The sequence below is a fragment of the Oncorhynchus kisutch genome, linkage group LG28 (genome assembly GCF_002021735.2).
Source record: "Oncorhynchus kisutch isolate 150728-3 linkage group LG28, Okis_V2, whole genome shotgun sequence".
NCBI classification, from domain to species: domain Eukaryota; kingdom Metazoa; phylum Chordata; class Actinopteri; order Salmoniformes; family Salmonidae; genus Oncorhynchus; species Oncorhynchus kisutch.
This window is the reverse complement of record NC_034201.2, coordinates 4,572,797-4,597,999: the sequence shown is the minus strand read 5'-3', so window position 1 is coordinate 4,597,999 and position 25,203 is coordinate 4,572,797. Positions and strand designations below refer to the sequence as shown.

Below are 25,203 nucleotides of genomic sequence, written 5' to 3'. Positions count from 1 at the left end.
AATTCCCCATAAATCCAAAGGGATTTAACAGTTTTTACAGTCATTTTCTTAATGGATGCGGGCTTATTAGTAACTGGAATAAGTAATTTCATAAATGCTTCAAGTGCAGCGTCTGGTTGCTCCTTATTATACATACACTTTTATATATACACCACAGACTGGCAAAAACGTATTCTTGTATGACCTCTTATACACTATATTAGAACTGTGGTTTTCCTAGATGTGGCTATTATATTGTGATCACTACATCCTATGGATATGGATACTGCTTTAAAACAAATATCTGCAGTATTAGTAAAAATGTGATCAATACATGTTGATGATTTAATTCCTGTGCTGTTTCTAACTACCCTAGTAGGTTGACTGATAACCTGATCAAGTTTGCAGGCACTGGTTACAATTTGCCAGTCAATATTTAAATCACTCAGAAAATATACTTCTCTGTTGATATCACACAGTACATTATCAAGCATTTCACACACGTTATCCAGATACTGACTGTTAGCACTTGGTGGTCTATAGCAGCTTCCCACAAGAATGGGCTTTAGGTGAGGCAGATGAACCTGTAGCCATATTATTTCAACAGTGTTTAACATTAGACCGTCTCTAAGCTTTACAGGAATGTGGTTCTGAATGTAGACAGCAACACCACCTCCGTTTTCGGTAGATGTTATAACCACTGTATCATCAAAGGTATTATTTATGTGAGTTTCAGAGATAGTCAGAATATGAATGTCATCTGTTACAAGCAAGTTCTGGACTTCATGTAGTGTAATTTCACTGAGCACGTGGTAAGATACAGTATATTCTCCTCACAAACACCTGGAGAGAGAGAAAGAGTGAACCCAAGCCAGACAACAATAGATTTAGATGCAGTCAAATATAGGCCTAGAGCACAGGAGGCAGACAGAGAGAGACAGAGTGAGAGGAGAGGGAAGAGGCTGGTGATTTATAAGTCCTCAGGATTTCGCAAGCTGACATCCTCTTGCCACCGTCTCTTGACCTTTCCTCCTTGTGTGCCCACGCGACGTTACCATGGCAACTCTAGCCCTGGCGCCACTAAGGCAGGAGACGGGGTAGAGACTGGCGTGCTGTCAGTGGTACCTCAGTCAAATATATTTTATCATGACTCCTTCAGCTAATGTAGGACGAATACTTGTCTTGTATAGAAATTAAACATCTCAGACAATGTTTTTGTGGTATTTTAGGTGATTTTGGTCAGAGCCATGTCAGTGCCCACCAAACACAGATAGATACAGGGTGGTCCGGTTATAAAGGGCGATAATGAGCAAAGAATAAATGAGGAAGGACGAGAGGAGGATGATGAGAGAGAGAAAGGAAGGAGGGAGGAAAGCTGGAAGGAGAGGAAGAGAGATTGAATTGAGGGCAAGGGCAAACTTCAAATACGCAGTCTGAAACCATGAAGCTGCCCGTAAAACTGAAAGCTCCCATTGAGAGTGAAGATACATTTAGCCTGATATGCTGCTGCACAAACACACTGCAGCCTTCTGTCTGCAATCTCGTAGATTAAGACAGCCCATAACACAGATCATCACACCTGTATAGCTGCACTCAATACAATACAACAATTACTTCACAACATTATACCTGCACTCAATTTAATGGATGGTGTGCTTTTATCTGAAGACATTTGTGTCAAACACTTGCCCACTTGAACAGTCGGGTTGATTGTTATAAACACAATTTAGGGAATATGGTCTGTGTTTACACAACATTTACATAATAGTGACTGTTGCATATCTGAAAGAAAATATGTCACTTCCATGTGAGTTGGCCCCAAAAGACTGAAATATACATTTTCACAGCAATCTATTAGGGAGCATGTAGGGCAAAGATCAGTCAGTCGGTCACACTTATGCACATGTACACCCACACAGAGGCTAAATTGGTCCTGCACTCATTCACCCCAGTGAGGTGGTGGTGTAATGGGGGGCAGGGTTAGTAGGAGGGTGTTCAGTAATAGTGTGTGTGTGCGTGCGTGCGAGCGAGAGGGGACGGGTAGGGTGTGGTACCAGGCAGGCAGGTGCTGACTCTGCTCGGGAGGGACGTTACACCATCTGGCACAGGGATCCCCCTCCCAGCGGGCCCACTGAGTGTGTGTGTGTTTCCGGCAGGCTAATTAGAGCACAGCCTCAGCGGAGTGACAGCTCTGTCACCGTGGCGATGTTTGACAGGCTAGACAAGGGAGAGCCGACCTGTCTGTACTGAACAAGAATAGAGCAAACGGCCAATGTGTGTATGTGTCTGTCTGTCCCTGTCTCGGCCTCTGTGTCGTTCAATGTTGAAAGGAAATGGGTTGTTAGCCTAATTAAATCCACTCCCAGTTTTACCTTGCACCAACCGAGCAGTAGTTTAACCATGCTACATTGATATGGAAGTCCTTATGTGTGTGCCGTTCCAACCTAGAGAGAACCCAGCCCTCAGTGCTGCGGCTTGTTGGTGTTGCAGTGGTGCCGGAATGCAACCTGAAGTGTGAGAAGCAGGTGGCTTGTCTCATGTGACAGGAATGTCACTTATGTCCCTGCTCTGCTCAGAGCCCCAGCTGCACCTGCCCAGACCTCGCTCTTCGCTGCCTTTGAAATCTGCCCTATACTATATCTGTTGACAAATGAATGGAGTGATGACAATGCCGAGGATAGAAACCTCAACCTTGGCCACTCAATCAAATTAATCAAGTAATATACTTTAAGAATGTGCTTGTCACTTCTCTTTAGTCTTCCTCCCTTTCCAGTAAATTAATATTGTCAAAACACACAGCATTTTAAATATACTTTGAGTGTTACTGTAGTGTAGACAGTTTGGGTAGAGAACATATTAGTAGAATCTCATTCTATTTATGAGAGAGTCCCTCTGACTTTGAGTTCAGATGAGGTCTGCAGTGCATAATTAAACCTGCTATCAGTTTATAGGGCTCCCGAGTGGCGCATCGGTCTAAGCAAGAGGTGTCACTACAGTCCCCGGTTTGATTCCAGGCTTATCACACCTAGCCGTGATTGGAGTCCCATAGGGCGCCGCACAATTGTCCCAGCGTCGTCCCGGTTTGGCCGGGGTGGGCTGTCGTTGTTAATAAGAATTTGTTCTTAACTGACTTGCCTAGTTAAAAACCTTTTGTTTAATAAGCATCTCTTTTGCAAAAAGATATGCATCATGCTATAATACCGGGCCAGTGGCTGCTGCTGTTTGGATGTTGGGGATGCTGCTGTTATTGCTACTCTATATTCATGAGTTCTGTTCTGCTCAGACCAGCCTGTCAGTCAGTCTCACACACTGAGCCCAAACACAGCACTGTAGTATGTTATGTGTAGGGAGAGGCTCAGGAGGATATGAACGATTGAGATAAGGAAATCAGGCGAGGATAATTCTTTTTGATAATTCTTTTTCTTCTTTTTCTCTGTTATTGAACGGCACTGGTAGTAGCTGACACGGGTAGTAGCTGACACGGGTAGTAGCTGACACTGGTAGTAGCTGACACGGGTAGTAGCTGACAGGGGTAGTAGCTGACACGGGTAGTAGCTGACACGGGTAGTAGCTGACACGGGTAGTAGCTGACACGGGTAGTAGCTGACACGGGTAGTAGCTGACACGGGTAGTAGCTGACACGGGTAGTAGCTGACACAGGTAGTAGCTGACACGGGTAGTAGCTGACACGGGTAGTAGTTGACTATACAATCAACAAATGTGCTAGCTGTCATATTGCTGTCGCACAACGTCCATCTTTATTTCTCTGATTTACAGGTGAATATCTCAATCTCACCATTGGTTACAGAGATACAAGCAGTGTCTTAGTAATGTAATGACGACAAGATTCAGCTGTTCACATATCTTGAGCTCAGTCTTTCGATCCCTACAGAGTGCCTTGCACCTCATTAAGTTCTCACTATAGACTAAGAGCTCTGTTCTGTTCGTGATCCTCTCTCTGGAATTTCCTTTCCGCCATACCGGTGTGCATAACTGTCCTCCGGTTACAGAGAAGGAAAAAACCTAGTGTGTGTGTGTGTGTGTGTGTTAAAAGGGCACCTGGCCACCTTCGCTAACCCCCTGCAGACAACACCATCTTAGTGTTTAGTGCTGTTTGTGTGCCAGCCAAGAGAGCACTTAATACTGTATTACTCTCCTTAATACAGTATTCTTGCTGTAGCTATAAAAGAGAACCACCGCAAGGCCACAAACCTAATTCATTCAACTGTTATTAAAATAATTAAATATTCATGATAACGTGTATGGTTATTGTACCGCAACCATTGCCACACAATGCTAATCGCTGTCCTCCCCTCTCTCTTTCTTCTCACTCTGTTGTGCAGGGGTTTTGCTCGACATCCAGAGACACTTCAATGTATCGGACAGTGGAGTGGGCTTGTTGCAAACAGGTGAGTCTCTCCTGATCCCTTAATGACACATATGTAACGACGATTTGCCAGCTCTAACATCCACTCAAACCTCCTCCTCTCACGACAAGAAGGGCAGGCCCATTACCTGTCCACGCTAAGCTGCTCTTAGGCGTCTTAGATTGGGACAACAAAAGGATAAAAGTCCCCTACTGCCTCCAGCCCTCTCCTCCTTTTCCTCCCCCCTATACCTCATCCTCCCTCCTCCTCCTCCCTGCAGCCTGTGCAATTGACTGCAACTAAACCGGAAGACTGACCGGGTCAACAACAGACACAGTGGCTCATTTTGGGATGTTGGCTTATGGCCCCTTCCGCCTTGCTCATTGACAGCCAGCCAAAAGGCCCTCCTTGAGTAGACAGGTAGAAAGTATTTAAAAAAGTTAGAATGCACGTGTAGTAATAAACATGAACCGAATATTGCAATGTAGTGAATGCAAGCTTTATGAATTCAAAAAAATAAATTTAGCCTTTAAGGGTCTGACATTTCCAGCAACATTTTGCATAGTCAATAACCTAGTCGCAATGGATCTGTTCCAATGATGTAGGTTGTAGATGGTTAAGACAGTATGAATGGGTTATTTCTGAGCTCCATGAGTTCCCCCAGTAGGCAGTGAAAATGAAAACAGTGTTGAGCAGCAGCGGGTTGGAGGCTGAGTCTGGGGGCTCTGGGCGGGGTTTCCTGCTCTTACAGACCTTACTGAATCCAACTTTTGTGAGGGAATGGTGCATGCTATTAGTTTGGCATCAGAAAGAGGGCTGGCATTTTCTGGAGTTTTAGTTGACCTTTCAACGCGAAGGCTATTGTGACCTAGCACATTCTGTATCTCCTAAAGCTGAATGTCATGGATTTGAGTAAAAAAATCTCACAGTGGCACCCACAGTGTCCATTATTTCTCAGGTGACGGGTGAAAAACGGATTCTTCAAAGATAACTGTGAACTGATTTATGCTCCCATAAGTGAAGTCGTGTTTGATGAAGTGTGCATGGTTGATAGCGTTTCACCCATCTATCAAAAGACTTGACATAGCAAACAGGAAATTCAATCCCAGTTGTACTTGTTGTTGCAGTTTTGGCGTTGCTGAATTAACAAAACCCATACACATGCAGAACACACAGCACATAATGCAAACAGCACAACTAATGCAAGCATACTCTCACTCCCACACACAGTCAGTAAGTGGAATGGCACCCACAGCTGCCGTCTGCTGTCTGTAGCTGGGGCTAAAAGCAGTACGTGTGTGTGTGTGTGTGCGTGCATTATGTGCTTGTGTGTGGTGTGCCTGTCCTGTCCTGTCTTGGGCCAGACTGAGGGTGTGGCATGTCCCCTGATCTCCAGCTGACCCCAGTCTCTCGCTGGCCTGAGGAATGCAGCCGGCCAAAACTCCGCTGAGAGCAGCCACGACCAGACTGGGAACCTACGTGTGAACGGCTGGCTAGGGCAGTGGTTCTCAAATCTCCCCTCAGGGACCCCTGCCTAGTCAAGGGCTTGATGATTAGTTGACAAGTTGAATCAGGTGTGCGAGCTCTGGAATCAGAGCAAATGCATGGAATGACTGGGGGTCCTGAGGAGAGGTTTAAGAACAACTGCGCTAGGGGGTTGGCGGGTGATCACAGGGTTTTGTATGTAGGTGTCCATGTGTGCTGTTATATCCTCTACCCCCTCACCCCCTACATCTCTATATCTCTATATCTCTCTATGTATATATATCTCACACTCACACACACACACACACACACACACACACACACACACACACACACACACACACACACACACACACACACACACACACACACACACACACACACACACACCAGAGGGAATGAGAGAACAATCACCCACTATGTGAGCTCCTTGGCAACTTCCACCCACACCTGCTGGTCCAAACTGCCCACGTAGGTCATTGGTGGGCAAGTAGTGGTAAGTGGGCGATGTGCAAAGAGTTGATTCAGCCTCTCTCTGATCCCAGCTAACCTTCACTATATTCACACCTCAGAGAGCAGTGACCACGTACTGCTGCGGTCACTTCTCAAACCGACACTAGTGTTACTGACTGGTCTATTTATGAGAGCTCTGTTTGAGTTCCGGTTCGGTTTTGCTTAGCCTTTTTCTTTGGCTGTGGACGAGGGACTTTGGGTTATCTCTGGGCTGACAAAGTGTGGAATATTGGAACTGTGGCTGGTTTTCCTCGATTGCTTTGTGCCCACTCTGGAGAAGAGAGTGGCCTCACTGGCCACTAGAGCTGCTGCTTAAACCTGCCGAAGTCCCCATTTTGCATGCGGTTATGTCTGTAATAGTGTTTTAAAGTTCACACACAACTCAACATGTGGAAAGGTGTAACCTTTCTCAAGTTATGGGGCAACACCAAAGTTACAATGTTATCACACAAAGCAAAACATTTAGAGGTGTGTGTGTGTGTGTGTGTGTGTGTGTGTGTGTGTGTGTGTGTGTGTGTGTGTGTGTGTGTGTGTGTGTACGTGTGTGTGTTCACACCTTAATAGGTGTGTGTGTGTAACGTAACTCCCTGAGGTGTGAGGCACAAAGAGAGTGTTGGAGGCCCTGTGTAAGATGATCAGGTATCCTGTTGATTTCACTCAGGTGATGTATGGTAGTACGGCATGTGTTCTGGCCCCAGGTGCTCACGCCTGTCCATCAGATCAGCGCCCCCCCCAGGAATGTGCTGCTCACAGAAAGAACAGAGCAGGTCTAACACGAGCTGTCATTCCTGATGAGAGGAGAAGAGAGGTCAGATCACAGGGAAGCTCCCATTTGGATATGACAGGCCTCTTAGGTCTCCTAGCTAATGAATCTGAGGTTATGGCCAAAATGAAGACAGAGTGCTGCGAGCGGGAGAACGACCTATGGCTCTTTGGTCATGGATGATGTTACACCTTCTACAGGTTTGGAAGGAGCCTGGAGGCTCTGTTGGTTGGTGAGCCTGCAGACAGAGGGATGTGTGCTTTGTGTGGATTTCTCCTCAGACAATTAGACCTAGTGGGAAGCATCCTGTATTGTTATTATCCATTATGGATAGTCTAGTATATTGGCAGGGTTTTAAAAGTGGTGAGATGTTGGGTGGGTGAATAAGGAGCTGGTTAGTGTCTGTGCAGTTTCTCCAGACTGCAACCACTAATTATTACTGATCTTTTATGTGGGCAGGTTTTATGTTCAGTTGGGATACATCTTGGGTGGATGAATGTGTGGTGGAGCCGACCAGTGTCCGTCCTGGTTTTGCAGGCTGTCCTCCACTCATCACTGCCAGGTTGCAGACAGACTGTTTTTCTTGCGTCCCAAATTGGCACTCTATTCCCTAGAAAGCGCACTACTTTTGGCCTGAACCTTATGGGCCCTGGTCAAAAGTAGTGCACTATAAAGGGAATAGGGTGCCATTTGGGACAAAACCTCTGTCAGGTTGACTGTGTCTGTGCCCTGCTCCCTCCGTCTGTCCCCTGCCTGGCTGCCCACCCCAGTCCTGTCTCAGGTTGCAACACGACACCCACACACACACACACACACACACACACACACAGCAAGGCCCAGCCAGCCTTACCAGAGTGTCAGCCTGGCCAGACACTTACTGAGGAATGGGGCCACAGGTGGAACTGGGAAGTCCTTCCATTCATTGGAGCTGTGAAGTCCCTCAGCTCTCTGAGCCCCACTAACTAACATACTCACATCATACATACAGCTCACAGTTTTTTTTTGTAATCTCTCGTCCGATCCTAACCCACATACAGTCTTCTCACCTCTCTGCCTCTCTCTCTCTCTGTGTCTCTCTCTCTGTCTCTCTCTCTCTGTCTTTCTCTCTCTCTCAGTCAGGAGATGTTCTCAATATGCCGTTTCTGGACTTACATTTAATGCCTGTGATTTTCTTGTGGATAAGAGAGGATAAAGGTTTAGGATCTGAGGCTTAGAGTTGTGGCTCTGACCCTGAAACCCCTTAGCAACTGGGGCTGTCGCAAGTGTGGCCAACTTTATATGTTTATGGACAGTGTTTGTCACAGGCTTAAGTTACTCTACAATGGAGATGGTTATAGGACTCTGGTAACTCCTATATCAGTGTGGAGTAAAGCTATCATTGCTTGATCAGCTGTGCTGTCTGTTGGCTGCCTCACAGCTGCTCTCGTTTTCCGGTGTCTCTCTCTATAGCTTCGTTCCACTCTTTCGTTCCCTCGTTTGCTGCCCCCCCCCCCACTTTCGCTCTCTTTCCCTATCTGTCTTTCTTCTCTACCTATATCCCTTCTTTCTCCTCTCTCTGTCTTTAGTCTCTCTCCCTCTATCCCCTCTCTCGTTCGCTCCCTCTTAACTCTGCAGTCCTCTTTCTCACTCTCTCTTCCCCATCTCGTTTTCCTCTCCCTCTCTGTCCCTTACTAAAACATACAGGGGACACATCCGGTATGTGAACAAATCACTTATTTACATGAGTCAGACATGGCTTTAGAACACGTGAAGTTTCACATGAATTTTAATGCATGTTTTTCACAGGGTTTCCCAACATTTCACATGTGATATTCTAAACTTCACATGTGCTTTGTAACTGGTGGGATTAGAACCCAGGTCTCCCATGGGAGAAGCCATTGTCTTGACCATCAGACCAAAGACCAGACTGGGTTTGCATATTTATTATTATTTTCACTCAATCTAAGAATATTGACTGTTCAAACGCTTAACATTTTTATCGGGTTAATCACTGGATTAATTTGCTCAAATTGAGCAGTAATTGAAGATTTCTTTTATAGAAAGAAAATATTGACACTTTGATTTTGTTAATACTAATGGAGTGGAGGACTCAGAAATAGGAAATAACTATTTTTAACGCACTTATACTCAGGTAGGCTAATAAACCTTTTTACAGAATGGCATTACAGAATTTGCTACTGCAACATGTTAACACCACCTTTTCACATGTGAGGAAAATAACACTATTTCACCCACACACATGTGAACTTCCACATGGGAAAGTGATATTTGCACATGTGGAATTTTCTTACATGTGAAACTGCCAATGTGATTTTGAATGTGCAATTCCACATGTGAAACTTCAATTCACATGTGAGGTGAAAACATGTTATTTTCCTCACATGAGAAAAGGTGGGGAACTCAAAATGTAATAAATGAGAAAATATGTTTTCACGTGAAGTTTAACCTCACATGTGAAACAAAATATTTTACATTTTAAGCTGCACATTTCACGTTTTTTGGGGGGATGGTGTCTCACTGTCCATCCTTCTCTCCCTGCCGTGGTCTGTCTGCAAGTGATTATGCATGAAAAGACATGCTGTCCTCTCAGCTCTGGTTGGCAGCTGTTGCTGCTCTGCTGTCACTCTGATGGACACCTCACAGAAAAGGAGTCTGTGGCAACAGCAGAGAGGGATTCAGAGAGTCATATTCGGATGGAGGGGGAGAAAGACAGAGAGAGGGAAGGAGGGAGGGAAAGACCGACACAGAGATGGAGAGAGAAAGACAAGAAAGACAAAGGGAGGAGAGGGTCGAAAGACAAAGAGAGGAGAGGGTAAAGAAAGTAAAATAAATGGTGACACCTGCGTAACACTCCCTCTGTGCAGCCTGCATGGCTGTGAGATTTAATCAACCCGCACAGATTCCCAGATGAAAACAAAAGCATTTATCTGGAGTTCAATGGCTCTGGCCCCGACTGAGACGGCTAAGGAATAGCTCGGTAAAAACACCATATATCTACACTGAGTATACAAAACATTAAGAACACCTTCCTAATATTGAGTTGCACCCCACCCCTTTTGCCTTCAGAACAGCCTCAATTTGTCAGGGCATTGACTCGACAAGGTGTCGAAAGAGCTCCACAGTGATGCTGGCCCATGTTGACTCCAACGCTTGCCATAGTTGTGTCAAGTTGGCTGGATGTCCTTTGGATGGTCGACCATTCTTAATACACATGAGAAACGGTTGAGTGAAAAACCTAGCAGCATTGCAAGTCTTGATACAAGCCGGTGTGCCGGGCACGTACTACCATACCCCATTCAAAGGCACTTCAATCTTTTGTCTTGCCCATTCAGCCTCTTAATAGGGGATCATAGCTTTCACCTGGATTCACCGGTCAGTCTGTCATGTTTTTAATGTTTTGTACACTCACTGTACACTCACTCATTCATAGCAGCTCTGTGGAGGTTCAGTGTCTTTGTTTGTCACGATAACGGAATTTTGACTTCGATACCAGATTTAGTAACACTATACTCAATACCATCACGATACTTGATACCAAAGTGATACCAAAATCATACCAAGGCAACAAAAATAAATCACAGATTGGCACTTTGTCCAGAAACATATTTCGAGTTCATTCTCATGAATTACACTAAAAAAACATGTCAATGTATGCATTAACAAATCAATTATACAATCATACAATCAATTAGCCTTTTTAAAATGTTACAATCTAATTACATAACAACATAATGGTAATAATTTATTTGAATGGTAAATCTCTATTGATAAACTGGTTCAATCAAGATGTAGCCTAGGCCTATTCACAATACAGCTGAATTGAGCTTGTTTTGGCAGATTTCATGGGGCTACAGATGAAAAACAATCTGTTTACCTTCTATTTTATTGTACTGATCAACAACATGTTCATAGAAGAAGCTATCTCTAATTTGATTAAAGTGTGCGGTGTCTCTTTAAGACCCATGGTGTCATTTACACACAGTTTCAAAATGTCTACATGCTGTGTTTCATTAATCAAGTGTGTTAACTTCTGTGCAACATGAATGGTGATGCAGCCCGGACTCCCAGTGATTTCAGTGGTTCCTCATGGAAGGCTATTTAGTCATGTGGAACAGTAGGCAAGATGCATGAACTGTGCACACGTGCTATAAAGGGATATCGGCTGCGCTGATCTATAAACTTCATCCAATCTCAATCAGTAGACAGAAGTACTGAAAGTAACACCAAACATGTTTTTCATGTTCTAGTTTTGGTATATTGTGCAACCCTACATACTGACATGGTCTTTCTCCCCTTTGACCCCTACTGTAGGGGGTAATGCTGAGGCTAATTAACTCTTAGTGGACTGACACACCATGGTTGTGGTGGTCTAGTGTGTGTGTGCGTGAGCGTGTTTGTATATTAGGGTCAGCTCTGACTAACCCTTAGCTATAGGGCTCACTCTCTCTCTCTTTCTCTCATCCATCCCTCTGCGGCTCTGTTACCAGGCCACGTCTCCGAGGGGAGCTGCCAAAAGATGATTGGCACCCCTCCTACGCTCTCGTCCCCCTCCCTCCCCCTTCATTTCCTGTCCCCGAGCCAAAACTCTCTCTCACGGAGTGGCTGCCAATCCAATCAGGAGATCAGAGCCAATTTAAACAAGGGCACGATGAGACGAGATGAGGAGCCACTGGGCGGAAATCCTCTAGATCTGACCTGTGGTAAATGCCCTATCAGTTTTCCCCCCACCCCACCCACAGCCCTAATTTGTGTGTGTGTGGGGGGGGGGGGGGTCTCAGAAGTAACTACTTTTAAGGAAATTACTACTTTTAAGAAACTATTGGATTTGCTGATTCCAACTGATGGAGGGCTATATCCGGAACTTCAAAATGTAAAGAAAATGAATAGAGCACACACAATCTTCTACACTATTCCAATCCATCCATCTATCTGATCTTCACAATACATTTCTGTCTATACTCCCGAATGTTCATTGCCCCATAATCAAGTCAAATCAATGAAACATTGATATTTTATACAGATAACTATAAAGAATTTGTGATGCTCAACTACTGTACTGCTCTTTCAACATGCTACTGAAAAACTTACAAGCTGCAATAGCTTTTTATGATACCTGAAAAAACGTTTAACCTCTTTGTCCATCAGAGAAAATGTTGTTGTTTAAAACACACACTATAAGATATTTAAAAGGGATAGTTTGTATTTGGATTAATCTAACTTGATTTTCCACCTACCTTGGCTGTAGTTTATTCAAGAAGGCAGTCTTTGGATATAGTTTCCTTTCGACACTTAAAGACATTCTCATTAACTTTGACGACTGTAGAGTGGTGCAGATGTCTAAAGCGTCACTACAGAACCGGGTTCGAACCCAGGCTGTGTCGCAGCCGGCCGCGACCGGGAGACCCATGAGGCAGCATATAATTGGCCCAGTGTCATCCGGGTTAGGGGAGGGTTTGGCCGGCCGGCCGGCCGGGATGTCCTTGTCCCTTCGTGCTCTAGCGACTCCTTGTGGCGGGCACGGCCAATGCAAGTTGACTTCGGTTGCCAGTTGTACTGTGTTTTCTCTGACACACTGGTGCGGCTGGCTTCCAAGTTAAGCGAGCAGTGTGTCAAGAAGCAGTGCGGCTTGGCAGGGTTGTATTTCGGGGGACACATGGCTCTCGACCTTCGCCTTTCCTGAGTCGGTACGGCAGTTGCTGTGATGGGACAAGACAGTAACTACCGATTGGATATCACAACAACAACAAAAAAATTTAAACATCCCGCTTTGGGCTGGATGTGTCAATGTGCAGTTCATACATGCCTAATCAATGAGCAGAATTACTGCCTTACCTCATTTAGCCACACAACCCCTAGTTTGAAAATAACAGTTTTTCTGGAAGCTGTGCTGTGCCATTTTACTTACATTTTCCCCAACGTGGGCCAGCCTCGTAGCAATTAGAGTTCAACCATTGAGCTTCAGCTCCTTGCTGTATGAGTGTCAGCTGACAGGATGCACACACAGCAGATTGAGAAAGAGAGAGCAATGACGTGGTGAACATGTCTGCACATATGTGACGTAGTACGCAATTTTTGGGGACCACTTTTGGCTCGTGAACGCTACTTTTAGAACTGCTGGCTAAAAAGTATATACAATTACCGGAGAATCCCTTTTCATAGCCATATTTTGTTACTGTTAGCATTCTCAGTAACACTTCAAATGAAATTGTTCTTGTGTTTGTAATAAAACTGTAATTACTTTTGGGGCAACATTTTATTATCGTGTTGTTCCATAATACTTTGGTAATTGCATTGTACCAATTACATAGCAATGAGCTGAGAGTTTTGTAACTACTGTACACGAGGAATGTACACGTCCTTATTCCACTTATGTAACAACTCAATTATTATACAATTATAAAGAAATTTCCAAATTCCTATGAGAACTTGTTACTGTATAGCCTTATGTCTCACTTATTATGCAAATATATGTGTTAAGTCATTTTGAAGCTGCAAAAGTGGTCTACTCTAATGTTGAGCCGGTTCCATGTCCCTCGTGTATTTCATTCTAGGCTATAGGCTATATTAAGATTCATATCTCAGAGCCTTCCAAACCATGTTCTAATGATCATATATTTAGACTAATTCAACTGTTGTAATGTTTGGTTCTTCATCAAATATTTGTCAGCCGTCAAATATATATTTTTTCAAATAACTTGCATATGTTCAAATACCTTCAAATATTATTGGCTTTCAGAGACCTGTATTTGAATATCAAATAAAATAGTTGCGAGTTAACTCATAAATAGTTTGAGTTAACTCTATATAAACTATATTCGCCTAAAATACAACTATTTGCTGTATAAGTCTGCTGTGTGCCCCCTCTCGTCCCTCTCCTGCCATATGCTTCCATGCCAATCTACGGAGTATGCCTATCACTGGGAAGTGTTATTCCGAGGCAGCTGGGCTGGAAATAGGACCAGACTATTTCTATTTCATCCCTGATTACTTCTTCTCTTCCCTCATCGGAGGAGTGATGGAGCTTCTGTTTATGGCAATTGACAGACGTTGTGATATTTTCCCTCCCCAGTCCTTGAGCCTTGAGCTTGAACTAGATCAATACCCCTGCAGCCTGCCTGCCTGACTCGAGACCTGGGTATACACACACACACACACACACACACACACACACACACACACACACACACACACACACACACACACACACACACACACACACACACACACATATACACGGCCGGGCCGGATGGGTTTATTCTTCTGCTCTGACTGACATCAACAGCTCAATAAGGAACACAGATATATTTTGCATCCCAAATGGCACCCTTTTCCCTATTTAGTGCACTACTTTTGACCAGGGTCAAAAGTAGTGCACAGCCTTTTATATAGAACTTCAACTGCTGCATTCCCCTATGTAGGGAGTAGGGTGCTATTTAGAACACAGAAAAATACTCCAAGCCCCCCGGTCAAACAGCCATGCTCTATGTACATAGGCTACATACGTGTTCAGATTGTCAAGGTCAGAGATATAGAGCGGTGTATGCATTTGCCTCGACTTTCATTCACCATGAAAAGGGATGGTTATATACTTGGGCAAGTGTGTGTGTGTGTGTGTTTGTATATGTGTGTGTGTGTGTGTTTGTATATGTATGTGTGTGTGTGACTGTGTTTGTATGTGTGCCACAGTTATTTTGTTCCAGTGTCCAACACATCAATGGCTGGCAGCACACACAAACACACAAACACCCTCAAACGAGGACACATTTTATTTGTTCTCTGTCATTTCAGCCATGTCCTGTCATTAAGTCCCCTGCTCCTGTAGTTATGGCAGGAAAATGGCAGGAAAGAAAAACTCCTCGCCCTACACAAATATGTCGCCGGTCAGATCCCACAGCAGTGACAGACAAGCCACTAACTAAGGGAAAGTGTCCCAATAAGAAAATGACAGGATAGCTTACTACGCTGTAGCTTACATTTCATTCTGAGCCCACGGAGAATGAGGATATTTGTGTGACTATTTCTAGTAAGTGTTTTTGTGCATGCAAATGTACTGAAAGTGCTGTATAGTCATGTGTAATTTTTATTTAATATGCATGGTGATTTAGCAGACACTTTTATCTGAAGAGACTAGTTCACACATACAGTACATCAAGTACTGTGTAAGTATGTGGCCCATTTGGGAATCAATCCCTGGTGTTTTAAGCACCGCGTAAGTCCCATTGGAACCATATGTATATGCATCCAGTATGTCTATGGTTCGTAGTACACACCCTCCATACTCCATCCCAGAGCCAGCAGGCAGCAGCAGTCGCTAATCCTGCCCATCTGGAGAGCACCCTGCCCAGGCCTCAGATTTCAGCATGGCTTTTTAGAGCCCCGGTCCCTCATCTTCAATGTAGAGGCTGGTGAAAGGCCAGAGAGGGGAACTCAAGGCTAACAGGCAGAAAAGCCACTCCTGGTGACAAGGAATATGTCCCGAATGGCATCCTATTCTCTATATAGTGCACTGCTTTTGACAAGGGCCCATAGGGGGTCGGGTCAAAACTAGTGCACTACATAGGGATTAGGTTGTCATTTGGGATGCACACAAGGAGAGCGCTAACTCCCATCAGTACTCCCCAGCACTCCAGATTGGTCCACCAAAAACCATGGGGTTTCAACCCCGAACTTGGCAGCTCCACACGTTCTCCATTCCACTGCCTTTCATATAGATCTTCAACCGCTGCATTCCTCTGCACCTAAACAGGCTACAATCCTACATGGGCAGCTCTCATGCTCCCAGGCTGCACCTAAACAGAGTAACCCAAGAGTAACCCAACACTTCTGAAGAAGGAAGGAGTCTGAGCTGTTTGATTTCTGGAATGTTTTGGACGGTGAACATAAAAATGTGAGGAATGTAGGGGATGTTTGGAGCTTCACCCGAAAGCATGAGTGTGTATTTTAGTATCGGTTTGGAAGGGGAATACTGGGGAGGGAGGGAGTAAGAATGAAAGATTGAGGGAGAATGAAGGAATGTATGAGGTACAATACAGTAAGGTGAGGTGGCCTATCCAGACCAGTTTCCAGATCATAGCTCTGCTATGTCACCACAGTGTCACACCCTCCTCACGCAGCCATTCAGGAACATTCATCATTAAAAGACAACAACAACCACAGCATGTCTAAGTGTGTTAACCTGGCTGGCACACCTACAGTAGGCTACCACAACTCTACACCTGAGAGACAGACAACAACACGACACATTACTGTTTGTAGTGACACAGGTGCACTTCTGTCACCACTGTCACAATACAGGGGGTTAGAGAGAGTGCACAGGTCACTGAGGAGAGGAGAGGAGAGGAGAGGAGAGGAGAGGAGAGGAGAGGAGAGGAGAGGAGAGGAGAGGAGAGGAGAGGAGAGGAGAGGAGAGGAGAGGAGAGGAGAGGAGAGGAGAGGAGAGGAGAGGAGAGGAGAGGAGAGGAGAGGAGAGACTATATACTGAGTATACCAAACATTTGGAACACCTTCCTAATATTGAGTTAGGGCATGGACTCTACAAGGTGTCGAAAGCGGCCCACAGGGATGCTGTACCATGTTGACTCAAATGCTTCCCACAGTTGTCATATTGGCTGGATGTCCTTTGGGTGGTGAATCATTCTTGATACACACAGGAAACTGTTGAGTGTAAAAAAAAACAAGGCAGCGTTGCAGTTCATGACACAAACCGGTGTGCCTGGCGCCTACTACCATAACCTGTTTAAAGGCACTTACATTTGCTCTCTTGCCCATTCACCCTCTGAATGGTGCACATGCTGTACACAATCCATGCCTCAGTGTACCATCTACACTGATTGAAATGGATTTAACAAGTGTCATCAATAAGGGATCATAGCTTTCACCTGGATTCACCTTGTCATTCACTATATGTCATAGAAAGAGCAGGTGTTCTTAATGTTTTAAGTAACTCCTCAGTAGCTGTCAGATGTCATTGACTTACAGTATTACAGTACACCTACTAGCCCACATCAACTCAACAGACTACCATACATTATTTTTCAGAACTACTGTATGGTGAATAGGGATAAGATATCACCTTTTGCCTAGCTATCAGGATATCTTATCCCAAGTCTTGTGAATATGTATTCTCTTCTAGCCGTAGTATTATTCTCTCTCAGCCTGTGTATTGCTTTGTATTTCAAATATCCCTGAGGCTATTTGACTAGAGCATCATGAGCTCAACTAGCCAGAGGAGGGTAACCACATCACCCTCTTCGTTTATTGCTACGGATACTTTAAGGACCGGAGACTCTGTTTTCGGTCACAACAGAATAACTTGTAATTTCCCATTGTGTCGAGCCACAGGACATAGAACATCCCTGAGCACCTTTAGGTTCAGTGTTGTGATGAATGATGACTTGCGATGGACCTATTCTGTTGTGACAGAAAACAGAAATAAATGGTCCTTAACAATAGAAAGAGAGAAGAGGGGTGTGGAGCAGGGTCAAACATCAAAATGAAATTAAATCAAATGTGTTGGTCACATACACGTGTTTAGCAGATGTTATTGCGGGTGTAGTGAAATGCTTGTGCTTCTAGCTCCAACAGTGCAGCAATATCTAACAGTTTCACAACATATACCCAAAATACACGTAAATCTATGTAAGGAATGGATTAAGACTATATATACATATATGTCAGAGCGGCATTGGACTAAGATACAGTGGCATAGTATAGAATACAGTATATACATATGATATGGGTGATGCAATATTTGGCAACAATTAAAGTGACTAAAATACCGTAGAATAGAATAGAGTACAGTTTATACATATGAGATGAGTAACATTATTAAAGTGGCTCGTGTTTCATTTCCTTAAAGTGGCCAGTGATTCCTAATCTATGTCTCTAGGCAGCAGCCTCTGATGTGCTGGAGATGGCTGTTTAACAGTCAGTGGTGTAGTACAGAATACAATACAGTATGTACATGTGAAATGGGTGATGCTATATGTAAACACAATTTAAAAGTGACTAAGATACCGTAGAATAGTGTGGAGTACAGTTTATACATATGAGATGCTAGATACGGAAACATTATTAAATATGACTGTGGAGTAGACCTCTCACCCAAACTCTATTAGATCCCTAGTATAGGCCTGGGTCATGTTCATTCGGGAAAACTGTAACAAAATGTTTTGAAAACAAAATGGCCAAGTTAAGACAATACCTCCCCGTTTCACACCGTTTTCAGACTTTTTCTTCTGTTTCGTGCCTTCTGAACATGACCCTGGTGTGTTGTCTCAGTCTGCTTTGTGTCTTTACTCTGGTCCTGAGGGGGAAAAGCCTTCATTTACCATTGCTAATCCTCTTACCCTGCTCCTCCTCTTCTCACTCTCTCTCTTTGTATGTTTTATAATTACACACTCACAAATACAGATGTTTGGTAAAAACCTACATGACCCATTTTGCTACTTCCCTCTATGAGCTAATTTGAGATGTTTTCCCCTGGGCTCTCACCTTTTGTCTTTGTGAGCCAATGGGAGAGTCTCGTAGCAATCAGTAAAATTGGCTTTCTGAGAGGCAGAGAAAATCCCCCTTTCCAAAAGTGCAAAATAACAGAATTATCGTTGTATTGTCTTGGTAAGCATATTGTTTTAGTTTATTTGTTATCCCCCACAAAAAAATGTACACACAAAGACAGACACACAGATATCCTCTCATGTGGTCGTCTATGTGTGTTACACAAAAAAATCCAGGAAATCCCTATCTCCCTCTGCCAAGCTGTGTTGTGTATGTTGGCTTCCCCATCATGGCAATTAGCACTCAACATTGGAATAATGTAGACTAATTCTGGTATTAGGGGCCACCACCCTCCACCCAAAGCCACAATGCACCATGATTCATACAGCCATTTCCAGATGTTGAGCTCACCACTCTCTTACCTGGAGAGAACAATAGATAATTGATTATACCCTGATGGTGTTTCAGATTGACACTCTGGAGCCGTTCCAGTTTCCACAGTGTTATACCTCTTCCTCCCGCGATATGATCTGATTGGGATTCTGGCACCATCGTGGCAGCAGCAGCACATCCATTGAGACCACACTAGGAAAAGGTTTGTCTCTGTTTGAGTCATCTCACGAGACATAATCAAAGGCTGGTTAAAAGCAGTGCACTATGGATGGAATGAGGTGCCATTTCAGACGTAGCGAAAGTCTCGCGCTACCTACCTGGCTAGAAAGTCGGTCAAGACGAGAGATACTACTTTAAAGATTCTCAGTGGAAACTCTGAATACTTTTGCAGTAGTGGAGAAGTCGATTAAATGCATAGAATCAGTCTGAATGGGGAGCCCATTGGTTTCTGAAGGGAGAGCCAGGTGAGGCTTAGATAGCAGTTGGATTCTGCCTCTTTCTTACATGTATGTTGAATGAATGGTACTATACAAAAGACACTGGATGCTTCTATGTATTCTTCTTCCTTCCTCCATTCACAAGCTTAACACAGCACTAAACTTCCTCCTGATCACGAGTTCTTTGCTCTGCTAATCTGTTTGCTTTGTGGGTTATTCTTTCTTTCTTTCCGCTCCTCGATATACTGTATGTATTTCCCACAGACCCAATACCAACCAGAAACTCGAATCCATTCACAATCTATGGGCTGTTTTTTAGTGTGACATAGTGAGAGCTTAAGCTTGCCCAGAGATAACTGAAAACACTGCATTGTCACGTCATATGTCACAAAGTTTGAGAGCTTCAGTTAGCACTGATTCATGCTTCTGGCTTCTTTCATAATGTCTTTGGTCTTTCTCTGTTCTTAAGAAACTCTTAAGTGTCTCTTCTTAGGTTGATGAAATGCCAAAGCATTAGGAACAAATGCTCCTGCATGAGAGAGGTGGTGGTATTATCTTTATTTTGGTGGCCGACACTCTTAGAAAAAAAGGGTTCTATCTGCAACCAAAAAAGGGTTCTTCAAAGGGTTCTCCTATGGGGACAGCTGAAGAACCCTTTAAGGTTCTAGACAGCACCTTTTTTAGAGTATAGCTGGACTGACATTCACAGTTTACACAGTTGCCTTACATATTCTGTGTTTCTACAGCTGAGACTTTAGTGTGAGGCATGTTGTTGGGTTGAGTTTCCTTCCTCCACATTACATTGCTATTTGGTGTCTGTTTCTGTGATCTCACCCTGCGTTCAAACCTGTAACCTCTTGTAGGTGTGGCTGTCAATGGGCCTATCGGGAGAATATTGTTTTATTTCGATTGTCTTAAGGTGTGTGTGACAAAACGTCTGCCATGAGATAGACTTACTACAGTCCCATGTTAGCGAGAAGGTGAGTCCCCGTGATGACTTTGAGGTCTTAACCTGTGGAAACCTTGACAAGACAACTGTAATAACATCTCAAGTGTTTCGCCAACATTGTGTGGTCATCAGAGTTTAATGTCTTCAGGTAGCTACAGTTCCTCTCAGAAAGGCACAGCATGATACAGAACAGTAGCACAGCGTTTGTTTGTTTGTTTGTTTGTTTGTTTGTTTGTTTGTTTGTTTAGCCACTGTGCTTTAATTCTAGTGAGATTGAGTGAGGGAAAACGTACAACTGTGTTTCTCTCTGTAAACAGACTGACTTTGCACTCTATCCAGATCATCTAAGCATGTCATATCAAACAAATCACATTCTGGAGTTATGAGACATAACGAGAGTTTTCGATTGACACTCCTAGTGCTAGGTACTAAATAAAACATAAAACATTAAATATGTTTGATGGAAGAACGGAAAATGAACGACATCTTAACTGCAACTGACAGACATCTCAGCAGGTTACTCACCGAACAGTCTATAGAGATGTCATTAGATCAAGTATCTGAAATAAATGTATTATTCCATTAGATAAAAAATATAATAACAAACAACCAAAACTATATCAGGCCAATTCCTCTGCACAAATGTCAATAAATATATTGTCAACTTAATTATATAACACTGGACTGGCCGAAGAAAATCACAGTGAGGGTTGAAAACCAGAAATCTGATTTCCATATGTATCAGAAGGAATCATAGCTAGTTGGCTCTCGGAACCTCATGCAGCCCTTTCACCGGCCAGATAACCTTGGCAGTGACAGAAAGGACAGAGAGAGCAGACGAGCTGTGTGTGTGTCTGTCTGCGTGTCTGTCTGTGTGTCTGCGTGTTTGTCTATTTGTGTGTCTGTCTATCCATCTGCGCGTTGGTGTGTGTGTGTGTTAGCAGGGGGTAAGATCCCAATATGTTCTACGTCCTTTCAACAGCTTTACACCAACCCCTCCAACCATTTCACCCCCTAACACATGGGCCACAAGACAGGGACAGTACTTGGGAATAATAAAAAATAAAAAAAATCATTTTTTAAATCTCAATTAAAATACATACACGGGTGTATACGAACGAGTTGCTGTCGATAAAGATTTACGGAAAAAGATCAAACACTCCGCTGCGCGTTTGGTATCCCTCATCCCAAAGCCGTATTCATGACTGCGTCCCAACTGGCATCCTAGTCCTGATATAGTGCACTATCGTGTGCGCTCCCAATGGCACCCTATTTCCTATATACTGTAGTGCACTACTTTTGACCAGAGCCCTATGGGCCCCAATCAGAAGTAGTGCACTGTATAGGAAATATGGTGCCATTGGGGATGCACGCAAAGCAGTCCCTTGCAGGTGCTCTGTTCTCTGGTCTGTTGGGTAGGAAGCTGTTTCATAGGGAAACGTATCATCCATACAGACTGAGTGAATATCAATCACACACAGACATACCCCATACAACATGTTTTATTCATAGGAATAGATAGAAAAGTGTATTTGAATCATTGGTTGACTCATTGCCTAGCGAAGCAAAGGGGATTCTTTTTTTCCCCTTATCAAAGAACTGGCACTATAGGCAGGATGCCCATCAGGGTGTTCCTATTGTCCCTAGGGAGGGGGGAATATCTCTGTACATTCTAAGTGATGTCTGGGGGTGCCATGTGTTGATGAGTCAGAGGACAGGAGCTTTTCTAAAGACTAGGAGCTCTGCTCTGTGGAGGTGTGTACAGTATACAGTACCAGTCAAACATTTGGACACACCTGCTCATTTCAGGGTTTTTCTTTAAATTTACTATTTTCTACATTGTAGAAAAATAGTGAAGACATCAAAACTATGAAATAACACATATGGAATCATGTAGTAACCAAAAAGGTGTTAAACAAATCAAAATATGTTTTACATTTGAGATTCTTCCCTTTGCCTTGATGACAGCTTTCACACTTGGCATTCTCTCAACCAGCTTCATGAGATACCTGGAATGTATTTCAATTAACAGATGTGCCTTGGTAAAAGTTCATTTGTGGAATTTATTTCCTTCTTCATGCGTTTGAGTCAATCAGTTGTGTTGTGACAAGGTAGGGATGGTATACAGAAGATAGCCTTATTTGGTGAAAGACCAAGTCTATATTATGGCAAGAACAGCTCAAATAAGCAAAGAGAAATGTCTTTAAGACATTAAGGTCAGTCAGTACAGAATTTTTCAAGAATTGAGATGGTTTGGGATGAGTTGGACCGCAGAGTGAAGGAAAAGCAGCCAACAAGTGCTCAGCATACAGTGTATGTGGGAACTCCTTCAATACTTTTGGAAAAACATTCAAGGTAAAGCTGGATAAGTGAAAGTGTGCAAAGCTGTCGTCAAGGCAAAGGGTGGGTACTTTGAAGAATCTAAAATATAAAAGAAATGTTGATTTGTTTAACACATGATTCCATATGTGTTATTTAATAGTGTTGATGTCTTCACTATCATTCTACAATGTAGAAAATAGTCGATATAAAGAAAAACCCTTGAATGAGTAGGTGTGTCCAAACCTTTGACTGGTGCTGTATATCTATCTTCACTCTCTATATTACAGTAGATATTGTTCTTTAACTGAACTATGCCCATTGCCTGCTAGTGAGGAGTAACTTGCTTTGGGACATACATCATGTGCTTTATATTGAAAATCCCTCCATTTGCCCACTCAGTAGAACTCAATTAAATGTCTATGTACCCTTGAATGAGTAGTGTTTGTCAGTGACACATGAGGGTCCACATTCTCTGTCCTCCCCTGTTTTCACCACCTCTATGTAAGTGATATCCAGACATATTGTGTGCTCTGTAGAAGTACTGTAATACAGTGTATACAGAAAATATTCAGAATCCTTGACTTTTTACACATTTTGTTACGTTACAATGAATTAAATCATTTTATTCTTCATCCATATACACTGAATACCCCATAATGACAAAGCAAAAATAAAACATAAATATTATATTTACATAAGTATTGAGACCGTTTACTTAGTTGAAGCACCTTTGGCAGCGATTACAGCCTCGAGTCTTCTTGGGTATGACGCTAAAAGTTTTGCACACCTGTATTTGGGGAGTTTCTCCCATTCTTCTCTGCAGATCCTCTCAAGCTCTGTCAGGTTGGATGTGGAGCGTCGCTACACAGCTATTTTCAGGTCTCTTCAGAGATGTTCTGTCCGGGCTCAGGCTGGGCCCCTCAAGGACATTCAGAGACTTGTCCCAAGTCTCTACTGTGTTGTCTTGGCTGTGTGCTTAGGGTCACTGTCCTGTTGGAAGGTGAACCTTCGCCCCAGTATGAGGACCTGAGCGCTCTGGTGCAGGTTTTCATCAAGGATCTCTCTGTACTTTGCTCCGTTTATCTTTCCATTGATCCTGAATAGTCTCCCAGTCCCTGCCACTGAAAAACATCCCCACAGCATGATGCTGCCACCACCGTGCTTCACCTTAGGGATGGTGCCAGTTGTCCTCAAGAAGTGACACTTGGCATTCAGGCTAAGGAGTTCAATCTTGGTTTCAAGATTCAAGCCTAGTGGTTAGAGCGTTGGACTAGTAACTGGAAGGTTGTGAGTTCAAACCCCTGAGCTGACAAGGTACAAATCTGTCGTTCTGCCCCTGAACAGGCAGTTAACCCACTGTTCCCAGGCCGTCATTGAAAATAAGAATGTGTTCTTAACTGACTTGCCTGGTTAAATAAAGGTAAAATTAAAAATTAAAAAAATTCATCAGACCAGAGAGTCTTGTTTCCTATGGTCTGTGAGTCCTTTACGTGCCTTTTGGCTAACTCCAAGCGGGCTGTCATGTGCCTTTTACTAAAGAGTGGCTTCTGTCTGGACACACTACCAAGGCCTGATTGGTGGAGTGATGCAGAGATGGTTGTCCTTTTGGAAGGTTCTCCCATCTCCACAGATGAACTCTGGAGCTCTGTCAGAGTAACCATTGGGTTCTTGGTCACCTCCCAGACCAAGGCCCTTCTCCCCCGATTGCTCAGTTTGGCTGCGCGGCCAGCTCTAGGACGAGTCTTGGTGGTTCCAAACTTCTTTCATTGATGGAGGCCACTGTGTTCTTGGGGATCTTCAATGCTGCAGAAATGTTTGCGTACCCTTCCCCAGATTTGTGCCTCGACACAATTGTGTCTTCAAGCTGTACGGACAATTCCTTCCAACACATGGCTTGGTTTTTGCTCTGACATGCATTGTCAACTGTGGGACCTTAAATAGACGAGTGTGCCTTTCTAAATCATGCCCAATCAATTTAATTTACCACAGATGGACTCCAGTCAAGTTGTAGAAACATTTCAAAGGATGATCAATGGAAACAGGATGCACCGAAGCTCCATTTGTAGTTTTACAGCAAAAGGTATACTTGTATACTTGTGTAAATATGGTATCTCTGTTTTTATATTTAATAAATGTGCAAAAATGTCAAAAAAAACGTTTTGCTTTGTTTTTATGGAGTCTTGTGTGTAGATTTGATGAGCAAAACATTTAATTTGATCAATTTTAGAATAAGGCTATAACGTATCGAAAAGGGGAAAGCGTCTGAATACTGCACTGTATATCTCCCCCTGTATCACGGATACAATGAGATCTTAAAGTGGCGGCGTATACTATACTGTACTGTATCTCAATCTCTCTCCATGGGTTAGCTAGCTAGCAGCTCAGGCACCATGACGGTCAGCAAAAGCAGTCCGGCATGCTGAGTCAGAGGGAGTCTCTGTGGCGGGATGCCACCCCTCACATCCATCCAACACTCGCATGTTCTACAGTATGTCTCAT

General features: G+C 43.6%; 1 protein-coding gene across 2 annotated transcripts in view; it reads left to right on the top strand.

Moving 5' to 3' along the window:
* Positions 1 to 25,203, top strand: part of spns2 (SPNS lysolipid transporter 2, sphingosine-1-phosphate) — a 145,564-nt gene that overhangs the window by 38,810 nt on the left and 81,551 nt on the right. For both annotated transcript variants that reach the window (XM_020465126.2, XM_020465127.2), the window contains exon 2: positions 4,323 to 4,388. In XM_020465126.2, the coding sequence (XP_020320715.1) occupies positions 4,323 to 4,388 (66 nt within the window). The remainder of the gene's footprint in view (positions 1 to 4,322; positions 4,389 to 25,203) is intronic.